This window comes from Physeter macrocephalus, chromosome 6, assembly GCF_002837175.3.
Source record: "Physeter macrocephalus isolate SW-GA chromosome 6, ASM283717v5, whole genome shotgun sequence".
In the NCBI taxonomy this organism is placed as follows: domain Eukaryota; kingdom Metazoa; phylum Chordata; class Mammalia; order Artiodactyla; family Physeteridae; genus Physeter; species Physeter macrocephalus.
In genome coordinates, this window is record NC_041219.1 from 85,358,992 (window position 1) to 85,372,994 (window position 14,003).

General features: G+C 48.5%; 2 protein-coding genes across 7 annotated transcripts in view; one reads left to right on the top strand and one right to left on the bottom strand.

Moving 5' to 3' along the window:
- BAZ2A (bromodomain adjacent to zinc finger domain 2A) overlaps window positions 1-9,482 on the top strand; it is a 34,512-nt gene extending 25,030 nt beyond the window's left edge. For all 6 annotated transcript variants that reach the window (XM_055085588.1, XM_007129387.4, XM_055085589.1 and 3 more), the window contains 16 exons: window positions 10-264; window positions 1,283-1,497; window positions 1,787-1,861; window positions 2,058-2,238; window positions 2,343-2,402; window positions 2,601-2,745; window positions 3,272-3,930; window positions 4,090-4,312; window positions 4,431-4,586; window positions 4,700-4,851; window positions 5,038-5,327; window positions 5,419-5,551; window positions 5,666-5,812; window positions 6,222-6,448; window positions 6,563-6,706; window positions 6,794-9,482. In XM_055085588.1, the coding sequence (XP_054941563.1) occupies window positions 10-264; window positions 1,283-1,497; window positions 1,787-1,861; window positions 2,058-2,238; window positions 2,343-2,402; window positions 2,601-2,745; window positions 3,272-3,930; window positions 4,090-4,312; window positions 4,431-4,586; window positions 4,700-4,851; window positions 5,038-5,327; window positions 5,419-5,551; window positions 5,666-5,812; window positions 6,222-6,448; window positions 6,563-6,706; window positions 6,794-6,959 (3,228 nt within the window). In that variant the 3' untranslated portion in view covers window positions 6,960-9,482. The remainder of the gene's footprint in view (window positions 1-9; window positions 265-1,282; window positions 1,498-1,786; window positions 1,862-2,057; window positions 2,239-2,342; window positions 2,403-2,600; window positions 2,746-3,271; window positions 3,931-4,089; window positions 4,313-4,430; window positions 4,587-4,699; window positions 4,852-5,037; window positions 5,328-5,418; window positions 5,552-5,665; window positions 5,813-6,221; window positions 6,449-6,562; window positions 6,707-6,793) is intronic.
- The window catches only part of RBMS2 (RNA binding motif single stranded interacting protein 2), a 93,643-nt gene continuing 86,889 nt past the window's right edge, over window positions 7,250-14,003 (bottom strand). Inside the window, exon 14 of the mRNA XM_007129384.4 lies at window positions 7,250-11,105. The gene's annotated coding sequence lies outside the window, so the exon portion shown is untranslated. The remainder of the gene's footprint in view (window positions 11,106-14,003) is intronic.

Here is a 14,003-nt window from a genome sequence, read left to right on the forward strand (position 1 = left end):
TCTCTACAGCCCCTGCCCAACTTCTCACGCATCCCTGGTCTGATCCTGCCTAGTGGGGCCTTCTCAGACTGCTTGACCATTGTGGAGTTCCTGCACAGCTTCGGCAAGGTGCTGGGCTTTGACCCTGCCAAAGATGTACCTAGCCTGGGGGTCCTGCAGGAGGGACTCCTGTGTCAAGGCGACAGCTTGGGCGAGGTGCAAGATCTGCTGGTGCGGCTCCTGAAAGCTGCGCTCTATGATCCTGGCTTGCCTTCCTACTGTCAGGTGAGGTCCTTTCCTGAGCGGGTTCAGAGGGCCTGGGATCCATGCTTTTCTCAGTTTTGCTTTCTCTTTGAGTTAAACACACGAAAGCCCCTGCCCAAAGTGATCAGGACAAGTGAAGGGAGATATACAAATGGTCCCCAATTTACAGTGGTTTGACTTACGATTTTTCGACTTTACAGTGGTTCAAAAGTGATACACATTCAGTGGAAACTACTTCACATTTTGATTTTGATCTTTTCCTGGGCTGGAGAAACACAGTACGATACTCTCTCATGATGCTGGGCAGCGGCAGCAAGGCACACCTCCCAGTCAGCCATGTGTTCACTGATACACTTACAACCATTTTGTACCCATGCAGCCATTCTGTTTCTCACTCTCAGTACAGTATTCAGTAGATTACACGAGATAGTCAACATTTTATTATAAAATGGCTTTGTGTTAGATGATTTTGCCCAACTCTAGGCTAATTTAACTGTTCTGAGCATGTTTAAGGTAGGGTTGGCTAAGCTATCATGTTCTGTAGATTAGGTGTATTAAATGCATTTTTAACTTACAATATTTTCAATTTATGATAGGTTTATTGGGACATGACCTCATCATAAGTTGAGGAAGATCTATATACTACATGCTAGCCCTTCTGGTAATTTATTGCGTCTTCTCCTAGGTTACTTCTACTCACTGCTTTAAGGTTTTAGGTCCTGACTCTCATCATTCTCTCCAGGGACAAGTGGAGGAAGATCTGTAGTTTCTTCCTGTTTCTGTTTTCCATATATTTTTTTCTCTTCTATTTCTTTTTCTTTCTGACCTCCCTCTGCTTACTTTGTTCATTTTCCTTTAATTTACTCCTTTTCTTTTGCACCTGTCCTTTTCCTTCTCTCATCTGTCCTATCAACTTTCATTCTTTTCTTCTTTTCCTATCTTAACCCCGTAGTTCTATTGTATTTTCCTGCTCCAGATTCACCCAACTTGAGTTGTTCCTCTTTCTCTCTTAACTCCTATCATGCTCTCCTCCAAACAGTCTTTAAAGATCTTGGGCGAGAAGGTGTCCGAGATCCCACTAACAAGAGACAATGTGTCTGAGATCCTGCGCTGCTTCCTCATGGCGTATGGAGTGGAGCCAGCCCTCTGCGACAGCCTGCGCACCCAGCCTTTTCAAGCCCAGCCGCCCCAGCAGAAGGCTGCTGTCCTGGCCTTCCTTGTGCATGAGCTCAATGGCTCCACCCTCATCATCAAGTGAGGGGCAGGGGTGGGGATGGTTATCCTGTGCCTTGGTCAGAATGGGATGGGGGAGGGGGTTAGCCATTTAGAAATCCTTGGTGATGTGTGTCCACTGCCATGCTCTGGACATGCTGGTGTGACTTAGGACTGAATCTCATTTTCTTCCCTGGGAGAATCCAAGCCTTCCTCTGCCATTCATCCAATCTAGGCTCTAGGATGAAACTCCCTTTACCCTTGAGCCTCCCTTCTTTTGTGTATATGCTGCCACTTCTCCCTCAAAATCCCATTCCCTGTTCCCCTGCAGTGAGATTGACAAGACTCTGGAGAGTATGTCCAGCTACAGGAAAAACAAGTGGATTGTTGAAGGCCGGCTCCGGAGGTAGGGACAGGACAGAGGAGAGAAGCGGGAAAGAGTGAAGCATAGCCGGGACTTTTGCTTGGAACTCAGTGTCCTTAGCCCCTCCCCTGGGGTTGGGACCTTACCCCAGGGCCTGGGATTGCTTAGATTCACGGTGTTCCTTTTGTGGTGGTATCATGTTCCTCACCACGGTTTCCCTTAACCTGTCTACGTCAAGATTGAAAACTGCTTTGGCCAAGCGAACTGGGCGACCTGAGGTAGAGCTGCAGGGGCCGGAGGAAGGCCTGGGGCGGAGGCGCAGTTCTCGGATCATGGAGGAGACCAGTGGCATGGAAGAGGAGGAGGAGGAGGAGACTACAGCTGCCGTCCATGGCCGTAGGGGTCGAAGAGATGGAGAGGTACTATCCCAGACCAAGGAAAGTGGGAGTTGGAAAACAGATTATTTCTTTTTCTTGAATCTGATGATTCCCTTTCTCTTGGTGTCCACTTGTGTCTTCTCCAGATTGATGTCATAGCATCTAGCATCCCAGAGCTAGAGCGCCAGATAGAAAAACTCAGCAAGGTATTGTGCTTCTAACCTCCCAGGAGCTGGAGATAGGGGCTGGGTGAGAATTGATTACCTTATGAGTTGGGCCCAGATGGTATCAATTTTATAGGGAAGCTGAGAGCCATTGCCCTTCTCCCATATACTGGACGAAGTCACCACTGTCACCCTGGAAGTGTGTTTTTCATTCATCTTCCTTTTCCACTGCCTACCCAGCGTCAGCTCTTCTTTCGCAAAAAGCTGCTTCACTCATCCCAGATGCTTCGGGCAGTCTCCTTGGGTCAGGACCGCTACAGACGCAACTACTGGGTGTTGCCCTATTTGACTGGTATCTTTGTGGAAGGAACAGAGGGGAGCTTAGGTAGGTGTGTCGTAGGACCCTGAATTGAGTCCTGTCTAACAAAAGTTAAACGATGCCTTTTCCTCTACCTAGTTGTCTTGGGCTTCTTTCATTGTATGAGAAGCAGTATAGCACAGTGTGGTTAAGAGCACAGGCTCTGGAGTAGGATTGCCTACCTACCTGCTCTGCCATTTACCAGCTGTATGCTTCAGTTTTTTCATTTGTAAAATGGAGTTAATAATAGAATGTATACGTCATAGGGCTATTGAGAGGATTAAAATGAGTTAATGCTCTTAGAATAATGCTTAACTTATAGCTGCTTCTCAATAAATGTTAGCTTATGATTATGCTGATGATGATTACTTGGGAGCATAGTGTTTCTTTTCCAGATACTGTGCTCATTGGCATATAAGCTTTTCCCAGTGCAGTCTCCAAAAGGGGGGTATGAAGTCCAAGAGAAAAAGAAAGTATATGTCCTGTGTTTGTACACCCTCTTTCTTTCCCCTTATATCTGTGTATGTGTTATGCTCTTCACTTTTCTTTACAGTTCCTGAGGATGTGATAAAGCAGGAAACTGACTCCTTAAAAGTGGCAACCCATTCAACACCCAGCCCAGCCTCCTTCTCTCTGAAGAGGGAGTTAGCTGGCTCCAGCACCGCTGCCAGTTCTCCTGCCCGGGCCCGAGGCCGACCTCGGAAAACTAAGCCTGGGTCTGTGCAACCTAGGCACTTGAAATCTCCTGTCAACAGTCAAGGTTCAGAACAGCTGCAGGTCCAGCTTCAGCCCGAGACTCAGCCTCATCCTCAGCTTCAGGCTCATGCCCAGCCCCAGCCCCAGCTTCAGTCCCATCCTCACTCCCATAATGGGTTCCTAGAGCCAGAGGGCTCCCCTTTGTCTCTGGGTCAGAGCCAGCACGACCTCAGCCAGTCAGCCTTCCTGTCTTGGCTGAGCCAGACTCAGAGCCATGGCTCCCTGCTCAGTAGCTCAGTCCTTACACCTGATAGCAGCCCCGGAAAACTGGACCCAGTGCCATCACGGCCCCCGGAGGAGCCAGAACCTGACGAGACAGAAGCCAGCCCCGATTCTCAAGCTCCCTGGTTTAACTTCTCAGCCCAGGTGCCCTGCAGTGCTGCCCCTACACCACCCCCTGCAGTTTCTGAGGACCAGCCCACTGCTTCCCCTCAGCTATCTGCCTCCTCCAAGCCAGTAAGTAGCCAGAATTAGTGGTATGCACTTATGTTCATCTTGCCACAGGCTCTGTTGCCTGGCTGTGGGCTGTTGCTGAAGTTGGGGGGAAGGGATGGGGCCATTGGGGTCCTGTCAACATGAAAACACCCTCATCACCTTATGTTTCATCATTCACAGGTGAATAGACCCAGTGCTGCCAACCCCTACTCTCCAGTGCAGCTCTCTTCCACCCCCTTGCTGGGCGTGGCTCCTAAAAGGCGAGCAGGAGACCCTAGAGAAACACCACAGAGCCCCACAGGGATGGGACAGCCAAAACGGAGAGGGAGACCTCCCAGTAAGTTCTTCAAACAGATGGAGCAGCGTTACCTAACCCAGCTGACAGCCCAGCCCGTCCCCCCTGGTGAGTGACTTTGGGGTGGAATGGGGTGAGATATAGGTAGGAGTGGCATCAGATGTGGACCATGTGATTCATAGCTGGTTCCCACTCCCCACCCCACACACATAAACCGTCTTCACAGAGATGTGCTCGGGCTGGTGGTGGATCCGAGATCCTGAGACATTGGATGCCATGCTCAAGGCCCTGCACCCCCGAGGCATCCGAGAGAAGGCACTTCACAAACACCTAAACAAGCACAGGGACTTCTTACAAGAAGTCTGCCTACGGCCCTCAACTGGTAAGGTAGATGCGTAACCAGCCTGAGCTGCAGAGCCCAGGTAAACGTTGAGCTGCTGCTGTGGACAATGAAATAGCCTGATGGGCTTTTCCCTCTGCCTTCTGTCTTCTCAGACCCCATCTTTGAGTCTAGTCAGCTCCTTGCCTTTCAAGAAGGGATCATGAGCTGGTCCCCCAAAGAGAAGACGTATGAGACAGACTTGGCTGTGCTTCAGTGGGTAGAGGAGCTGGAACAGCGGGTTATCCTGTCCGATCTGCAGATTCGGGTACACTTGGGCTGGCACTGGGTAGGGGGTTGTTGACGAGAAGGTGTTAATCTCCTGTACCCTGTTAGGGAAAACTTGGGGTTCCCACTTCACAAGTGACCTCCCATGACCTAAATGGGTCACATCTTTTTCTATGCTTAATGTGCTTTCTTTATAATGAGTTTTATTCCTCTCTCCCACCTGCAGGGCTGGACACGTCCCAGCCCAGACTCTACTCGTGAAGACTTGGCCTACTGTGAGCATCTACCTGACTCCCAGGAGGATATCACCTGGCGGGGTCGAGGCAAGGAAGGACTGGCACCCCAGCGTAAAACTACCAACCCCCTGGACCTGGCAGTGATGCGACTCGCTGCCCTGGAGCAGAATGTGGAGCGGCGGTACCTGCGGGAGCCCCTATGGCCAGCTCATGAGGTTGTGCTGGAGAAGGCCCTGCTCAGCACGCCCAGTAGTGCCCCACAGTGTACCACTACAGAGATGTGAGTGGCTCCCCCTTCTTGGTCTTGGGGAGAAGGAATAAACGTAATGGATCCTGCTCCTCATCCCCAAATCACCACTTTGTCCCACCAGATCATATGAGATCACCCCTCGCATTCGAGCCTGGCGCCAAACGCTAGAGCGGTGCTGGAGCGCGGCCCAGGTCTGCTTGTGCCTGGGCCAGCTGGAGAGGTCCATTGCCTGGGAGAAGTCTGTCAACAAAGTGGTAAGAGGCCTGGAGAGCCTGTGGGGGCTGACAAGATGGCCAGCTGGCGTGGGTGGGGTCAGTGGCAGGCAGAGGCTTGAGGGCTCACCCTGCCTCCTCACAACCTTGGTCCAGACCTGTCTAGTCTGCCGGAAGGGTGACAACGATGAGTTTCTTCTACTTTGTGACGGGTGTGACCGTGGCTGCCATATTTACTGCCTTCGGCCCAAGATGGAGGCTGTCCCAGAAGGAGACTGGTTCTGCGCTGTCTGTTTGGCCCAGGTAAGTCTTCTGCTCCCTCTCATTCCACTCCCAAGCAAAAGTCAGAGATTTTCTTTCTCATCCCATTTACCACCAGGCCTACAAGTATCATTCTTACCATGCCTCAGTCTCTCCTGGGAAAGGGCTCCAGACTTAAGTGCTAGAAGACCTGAGTTCTGATCCTTCTTTGGACAAGTCATTTAAAATCTATAACCTTACTTGCTTTTACTTTCCTTATAAAATGGGAATGATTATACTTTCCCTTTCACCTACCTTATTGGGTTATGTTAATAAATTCACATGCTGGCTTATGCATGAAAGTATTTTGTAAGCCTCAGTCACACTTAGACAAGTAGGGATTGTAATAAAGTGAAGGGCAAGCGGAGTATGTCTCCAGCTGTTGCTGATTTTACCTTTTTCTTATCTTCAGCAGGTAGAGGGAGAATTGACTCAGAGGCCAGGTTTCCCAAAACGAGGCCAGAAGCGGAAAAGTAGTTTTGTGCTGAACTTCCCAGAAGGTGACAGCTGCCGGCGCCGGCTGCTGTCGAGGGGCCGAGAAAGCCCGGCAGTGCCTCGGTGCTCAGAAGGAGGACAGTCCCCCTCAAAGCGGCGGCGGCTCTCCATGCGGAACCACCACAGTGATCTCACTTTTTGCGAGTGAGTTGAGTGAATTCTGGGGACCACTGGCTCTACCTTTGCCGGAGTAAAGGGCTGGGAAGGGCCAGTGTGTTTGCTTCCTGAGAGTGCAGTCATCACTGTCTTTCGTAATAGGATTATCTTGATGGAGATGGAGTCCCATGATGCAGCCTGGCCTTTCCTGGAGCCTGTGAACCCACGATTGGTGAGTGGGTACCGGCGCATCATCAAAAACCCTATGGATTTTTCCACCATGCGGGAGCGGCTGCTCCGGGGAGGGTAAGTAGACATCAGTAACTGTCCTGGCTCTCCTGTTACTGCCGTAACTTGTACCCAGCTCACAGGTCTGTCTCCACCCCTGCCCAGGTACACCAGCTCAGAGGAGTTTGCAGCTGATGCACTTCTGGTCTTTGACAACTGCCAGACATTCAATGAGGATGACTCTGAAGTGGGCAAGGCTGGGCACATCATGCGTCGCTTCTTCGAGAGCCGCTGGGAGGAATTTTATCAGGGAAAACAGGCCAATCTGTGAGGCAAGGGAGGTGGGGAGTCACCTTGTGGCATTGCTCCCTGCCCTCCAAACAAACAGACCCTGCCATTCTCACCTGCTGATGCTGCCCTGGGTCCAGACTCGAGTCAGAGGTAGAACCCTGATTTTCGACCCTACCTTTGGCAGCGCCCTACATCTTCTTATCCCTACACCCCTTTCTTCCTTTCCTCCTCTTGTTCCTCACATAAGAGGGGCAGAGATGAGGTCCTTCTGGACTGAAAGCCAAAAAAAAAAAAAAAAAAAAAAAAAAAAAAGAAAGAAAGAAAAAATAATTTTTCCTTTCTGTTTTATTTCCTAATTAAAAAAGAGGAGGAGGATGAAAGAAGCCCCTACTTCCTCCTCCCAGCTTTCTCACCTTCCCTGTACATGCCCCAGCATTCTGGGGCTATTTAACAATAGCAATAGTTCTAGTGAATGTGTGAAACCAAGAAACACTCTGTACTGTGTGTGGACCCGCAGTGACGGCCAGTAAAGTGGACTTAACTCCCAAGTGTGTCGAGCCGGACACCGGGCCCTGAACATGCTGCTTCCATGTTCAGTCCCTCCCCCGCTTTTCACTTTCTCTCTCTCAGTCCCTCCCCCTGCCACCTTTTCAGATTTTCTCTCATCCAGTAATGTAAAACTGTTGTGTACGGGTTCCTCCATCCTTTTCCCCCAAATCTTTTTTCCCTTCAAAGGAAAAAGAAGTTCAGAGGTCCCTGTCTTTCTCTCTGTCCTCATCTTCCTGCCAATAGCTAGTCCCTCTGTAATGTTGGATACTCCTCAAATGCTGAGTTTCTAGCCTTTTCTGAAACTTAGCAAACTGGGGAGAGGGCAGGGAGGCATCCTGAACCCTGGGCCTTCCAGCCTCCTTCCCCACCTCTTACCCAAACCTCCTTCTTGGGAACTCCTCAGGGACTACTACTGCTGAGTTTGGGCACACCCCCAAGATGGAGGCCAGGTAGCAATCGACTGGCCTGAGAGAGAGAGAGAGAGGTGTGTGTGTGTGAGAGAGTGAGTGAGTGAGAGGATGCTGTGATTGTGCCCCTATTTTGTTTGGTGGCATCCATTCAGTTTTTCCCCCCAAGTATCTGTTTTCCATTGTTTCCAACCATTGAAACACCTTTCCCATTGTTTCACACCATCACTTTGTCTTTGGGAAACCACAGGAACAGTTTTTCTGGGTACAAGGCTGTGTCTCTCCCCTCTCTCCCAGTCATTTCTGTTCCAGCCTCTTCAAACTGTGCAATCTTTCAGCAGGAACTCCCTCTCCTTTCAGTAGCTCTGAGTCTTAAGCTTTTGCAGGGAGAGGGGTAGAACTGGATCTCTTCCTAATCCCATGAGCTTCTGTGGGTTTAGTAGTGCTTTCCTTCCCTTATCTACTTCATATCCTGGGACCCCTTCCCCAGTAGCAGAGACCCCAGAACACAGGAGAGTAGGGAGGAGAGGTTCTGGGTCCACCACTGCCCTACATGTGACTGTGCCCAAGTTAAGCCCCAACCTGTGAGAGGAAAGCTGCTAACTCCCAGCTGTAGCCATGGGCCCCTGGCCCCTGCTTTCCTGCTCAGCAGAGCCCCTCCCATCAGAGATTACGGGTACTTGCACTGGGGAGGTGGCTGCTGGCTGGTCCAAGCAGAGAGCTGAGGCATCCAAGAAGTGTTCCATTGGTGGGAGAGGGGTGCCAGGTGAGGGGAGCATTCCTTGTGCTTTTGGCAGCACTGAATAGCCACTGAAGGGGGTGAAGGGGCAGTACAGGTCCCGGGGCAGCCCCTTTCTTATTCCTTTATGCCCCTTCTCCCCCATAGCCTATTTCTAAAGTCGCCTTTTCTGTCAGATAAACCTCAGAACTTTTAATTTTATTTGAGATTTTTTTTTTTTTTGCTTTTAAATAAGAGGTGGATTGAAGAATATTTGAATTGACTTTATATTATGCATAAATATTTATATTTTATCTAAATAACTGCGCTGTAACAAACTTTGTGTTAGTCAGACATTTGGAACTTGTAGTTGGGGGCTCTTCTTTTCCCCACGGCAGTCTTACCCTGCTATATAAAATGTTCTAGATTAATTCTACTGTTGGAGGTTAGGTGGACGGGGGAGTGAAATCTTGATTGTTCCTGTTCTGTGTTCCTCTCCCAGCTCCATCTCTTTCCCTAGGGACCAGGCACTCTTAAGGTGGGGTGGAGTCCTAGCCTCAATTTGAAGTGAGGGTTGATGGGGGGCGGGGGGAGGGCATGACCAAAGGGGGGCCGTTTCTCACTTTTCTTTCCTCATCTTCACTGCCCCTTGAGCTAGGTGGATTTTCTCTTCTTGACAAATAAGAGGAGTATTTGATAGGGAAGGCAAGTTAAAAAAGTAAATAAAACCCACCCCTACCCCTTTTGTTTCCCCTCCCCTATCAGTCTGGTAACAGGAAGAAACCACACCATCAACACCAACAAGTTTCCATGTTCCTTTTACAACAAAAGGGACTTGACTTTTTATATAACCAAATGTGGTGTTTTAGTGACTTTTTGATAATGTACAGTTTTTTGTGAATTTAAATTTATTTCTTTCTATATTTTTAGGACCAATCTCATTTTTAATAAGGTAAAAAAAGGAAAAAAAAAGTCTAGAGAAAAAAACTCCTGTTTTTGCCATGTGATGTTCCACAAGTGCAGCTGTAGAAAAGTGCTTGTCAGTTGAATAAAAACCACATTTGATAGAGATTCAAAAGAGTCTGTATTTATCTTCCTTCAACATAGGTTTTCATACTTGCCTAAAGGTGAAGGCTGGGTGTTAGGGTGAGTATGACTGGTTTGATGATGTAGGAGACCACAGGCCGGGGAGAAATATGCCCCTAAACTTCAAGGTTTATCTCTGAACCTCCAAGCTTGGCCCTTCCTGTGCAAGAGGCATCCAAGGCAGAATCTGTGCTTATGTGGGTGGAACAGGTGCTCCTGGCTGAGGTGCTACAACAAAGGATTCAAGTGTCCCTAGTTCCTGCCTTGTGAGACATGGCCTTGGCTTCCTAAGCTGCCACCTGTGTTCCCATTATAGCAAATATATGTGCTCATCACCACCTTCCCAGCTTCCAATCATGGATAAGACACCACGAGGTAGCCTTTTGTGTTTTATTTCAAAAGTTGAAATAAGACAAAGTTCTACCCAATTGTAGGGAAGGAACAAGTGAATACCAAGAGTCAGAAAAAGAAGAATGGATAGCATTGGCACAGACGTGGCAAGAGTATAAATCTGGAAACCTCTGGATAAAGAAAAAATGTACAAAATGTGTTTTGAGTATAAATTAAACTTATTTCCTGTCCAAGGTGATAAGTGCATGCTAGAGAGCACTTGCCACCCAAAAAAAAAATGTGTGTGTTGGGGTATGTGGACACCAGTAATGGGGCGAGAACTTTTCTTTACTCAGGCTAGGAAAGCTTATCACACTCCAGGCTGGAAGTTTTGTTTTGGTGACCCTCTAAACTAACTAGAATAGGTGAAGGAACATCTCTGCTTTCAGCCCATAAAAATCCCAGATGCCCTCTTTGGTGCATGTTTACCTTCTCAGCTAACGGCAGCCACTGGCAAACTCTTATCCTCTCAAGTTCTGAGCTCTGCTCCCATGTTGGTGTTCCTGGGGGTGGCTTCCAAGCATTAATTAATATTCTAAGCAGTCGTTACTCAGCCTATCCCTCTGGCATACCACAGCAAGACCTAACTGAAGAGTTCACACTATTCTAGGGTGATAAATGAGGTAAAAATCTCAAAGAAGACCTTCCAGAAACAGAACCAAAAGAGATTTTGCATTTGATCATGAGCCCTTTGTAGCCCCCATCTCCCTAACCCTCATGAAGGGAGGGACCGAGTAAAGGAAGGAAAGAAGTAAACCAGGTGCTTATGCCCGTGTTGAATTGTGAAACCGTGAGGTAGGTCTTTAACAAAGACAAGAAAGTTCTGGGATACACCTGGAGAATGAAGGTTCATTCAAAACAGACATGGACATGCGAGGGAGAAGGAGCAGTGGTAACTGGGGTGAGAGGGCACCTAGCTTTCTCATTACTACAGTCATGTGGCGACCACCCCTAGGGAGGTGCAGCAGAATTCAGCAAAGACGAGACGGGTGGTAAGAGCTCTCAGGTCCATCTCAGCTGTTGAAGGAAGACCCTCCTACGAACGGAAGGAGTAAAAGCTGAGTAAACGAGGGATCTGCTAATGCTTGGAAGGACCTAAAATGCAGGTAGCATAGAAATGGAGTGGTTGGTTTGAGAGGGAATCAGGAAGGATCAGTGTGACAAGGCACAAGGTTTAAGACCTAGCCCTTACAGACCGGCTTGCTTTCATAATACCCACCCGCTTCTCTGAAGCTGGTCTAGCAGAGGCTGAGGACAAGTTTAGATCTGATCACTGACCCCAGTTTATTGCCCTAAGAGAACGTGCATAAGAGAACAGCAACGATTTTTTTTTTTTTCCCTAGAAGATGATTCTGTGGGGATCCCTGCAACATTCCATTCCAGCAAGGCCTCTCACCTCACCTTTGTGGAGCAAAGTAACAGCCCACATGTAGGTCCCCAAACGGTAGACACTGCAGCAGCAGGGAATAAGCAATGCAGGCAGGCACCAAGGGGCTGAATGAGCTCACTGATCAGTAAGTTAGGAAAGAAGAATGGAACTGGGCTGAGGTGGCCCAATCCAGGGATGGTCAGTAGAGCAGCACAGTCCTCACACTCAGTGCAAGTAATGTCCCCCTACTACGTACCCCATCTATTACTGACAAGGGCTATTTATTACCTCTTCAGAGTCACCAGGCTTCCTAGTCTAGGCAACTCTTCAAATCCTTTGGTTAAAAACACACTTTAAAAATAACATCTCTCCCCATCGTCATTCCCACATCTTCCCTAACCTCGACCCACACACCCTCCTCCAAAAAGTCTAGTCAGCCTCGGGGCTGAGTATCATCTCAGAGCGAGAGGAGCAGTAATAACACCGGCATGCGATGGGATGGGCAGGCTCTGAGGCTAGTAAAGGATTGTATCATCTGAGAAAGGGATCTAGTATGTTCTATTTGACTGAAAAGAGAAAAATACAAAGTACTAAAATATTTTAAGAATGTTATGAGCATCTGTAATGAGCGAGGGTGAGATATGAAGTACAGAGAGAGTTATGACCTGGCTCCATGAAGGCAGGATTCAGAAAACACTAGCATAGTGTTTAAAGAGCCCAGCCCTAGGCTGTGAGCTTGAAGGCTCCCCCTACAATTCCTCTGCCACCACTGCCACCAATGGGGTTATTTCATGGGAGAAAAAGTATCCCTCATTCCTTGTCTTTTTCCAATTACTCACCCATATTATGAACTGTTAGAAATGAACTAACAATTAGGCAAAAAGTATCACGAGTGTAACCCAAAAAGCCCCAAACAAAATTCCACGATGCCATTAACCATTACAAAAATAACTTCAGGGGCTTCCCTGGTGGCGCAGTGATTGAGAGTCCGCCTGCCGATGCAGAGGACGCGGGTTCGTGCCCCGGTCCGGGAAGATCCCACAATGCCGCGGAGCGGCTGGGCCCGTGAGCCACGGCCGCTGAGCCTGCGCGTCCGGAGCCTGTGCTCCGCAACCCGGAGAGGCCACAACAGTGAGAGGCCCGCACACCGCAAAAAAAAAAACAAAACAAACAAAAAAAAACTTCAGGCTCTCCCGTCACTTCCCATGCCCAAACCTGCCCAAACCAGAAACACCCATTAATAAAATCCATTAAGCAGATTCACATGAGAACACACAAAAGGTAACTTCAGAATTTTAAAACAAAACAAAGCAAAATTACAGCCATTTAAACGTTTAAATACAGAGAAAGTAGACAGAACCAGAAATTCTGGGAGGCAGAGGAGGGCAGCAGTGACATCAACAACAGTTTCTACACATGAAAGGCCCTCATTTCACTAAGCCTAGCAAAGCAAGGCTCCCCCAAACTACTATTAATTAAATGAACAGGATTCTAGATTTTTCTCCTTTTCTTCAAGGCCACTGACAAGAAATATATGGTGTATTTTCCTTGACTAAGGAGTAGAGACTCAGAAACAAGAGATACCTGCCCAGCCAAAACCTTCTATAAAGTTACTGGGTTTGGGGCTGTTTTACATTAGATAAACCCTTCCTGAGGTTGGAAGTACCCATGAGAAAATTAATAGTGGCAATTTTATCCTTTATACTTTACATCCTACCTATTGTCCCCTACCCCTACTCCCTTAACCCCAGGATGTACAAAAGGACACTCTAAGGGTAGGGAGCATTAGGACTCTCAACTCCGGGATGGGTGGAGGGGAGGGAAAGCTAGGCCCAAGCTCTAGGTACAAAAACTGATAATACAGCTTCTTCCCGCCCAGTAGCACCTCCTTCCTCTCCCTACAGCCAGCCTGCTGAACACCTGTTTCTCCATTCTCCATCAATTTGGCTTTCTGTCTGATTGTCTGGTGGAAAGGCACCTGACCTTGAAGTGAAGGGGAGCAGAACTCTCCTTTCAGTGCAGAAGGGAGTGACTGGGAAGAGACAGGTGCAGGATCTTATTTCCTAGAAGATGGACAAAGGCTTCCTCCTATCTGTCTCCGTGTGCATAGTCAGGTCTTGCAGAAGGTGATGGAGTTGAAGAGCAAATTATATATAGCCTTTTCTTGAAGGACTCCTGACCTTGTAAATAGTGAGATGGGGTTTATGGCCCTTTTCTATCCCAGCTCCCTGCTGTCCTTCCACTAGCAGGAAGATTAATTTTGATGTCCTGCTTCCCTGGAAAAGGGGCCCAAACACACTAGGGCAGGTTGCTCTGGACAGTTACAAAGAGCTTTGTCCTTTCTCGCCTCTTCACAGCACACACACACAGAACAGTCCCCACCTCTATCCCTCTGAATGTGTGTGTGCACATGGCACGAGCCTTTCAAGGACAGCTCTTGCTGTACACAGATGTGCCAAAGCTCAAAGCCTGGGGAAAATTCAAGAACCTCAGTTCTTTCCCTCTCAACGAGCTGCCTGTCAAAAGGCACCGCGTGTCCAGGGTGGGGATGGGAATTTGCCAAGT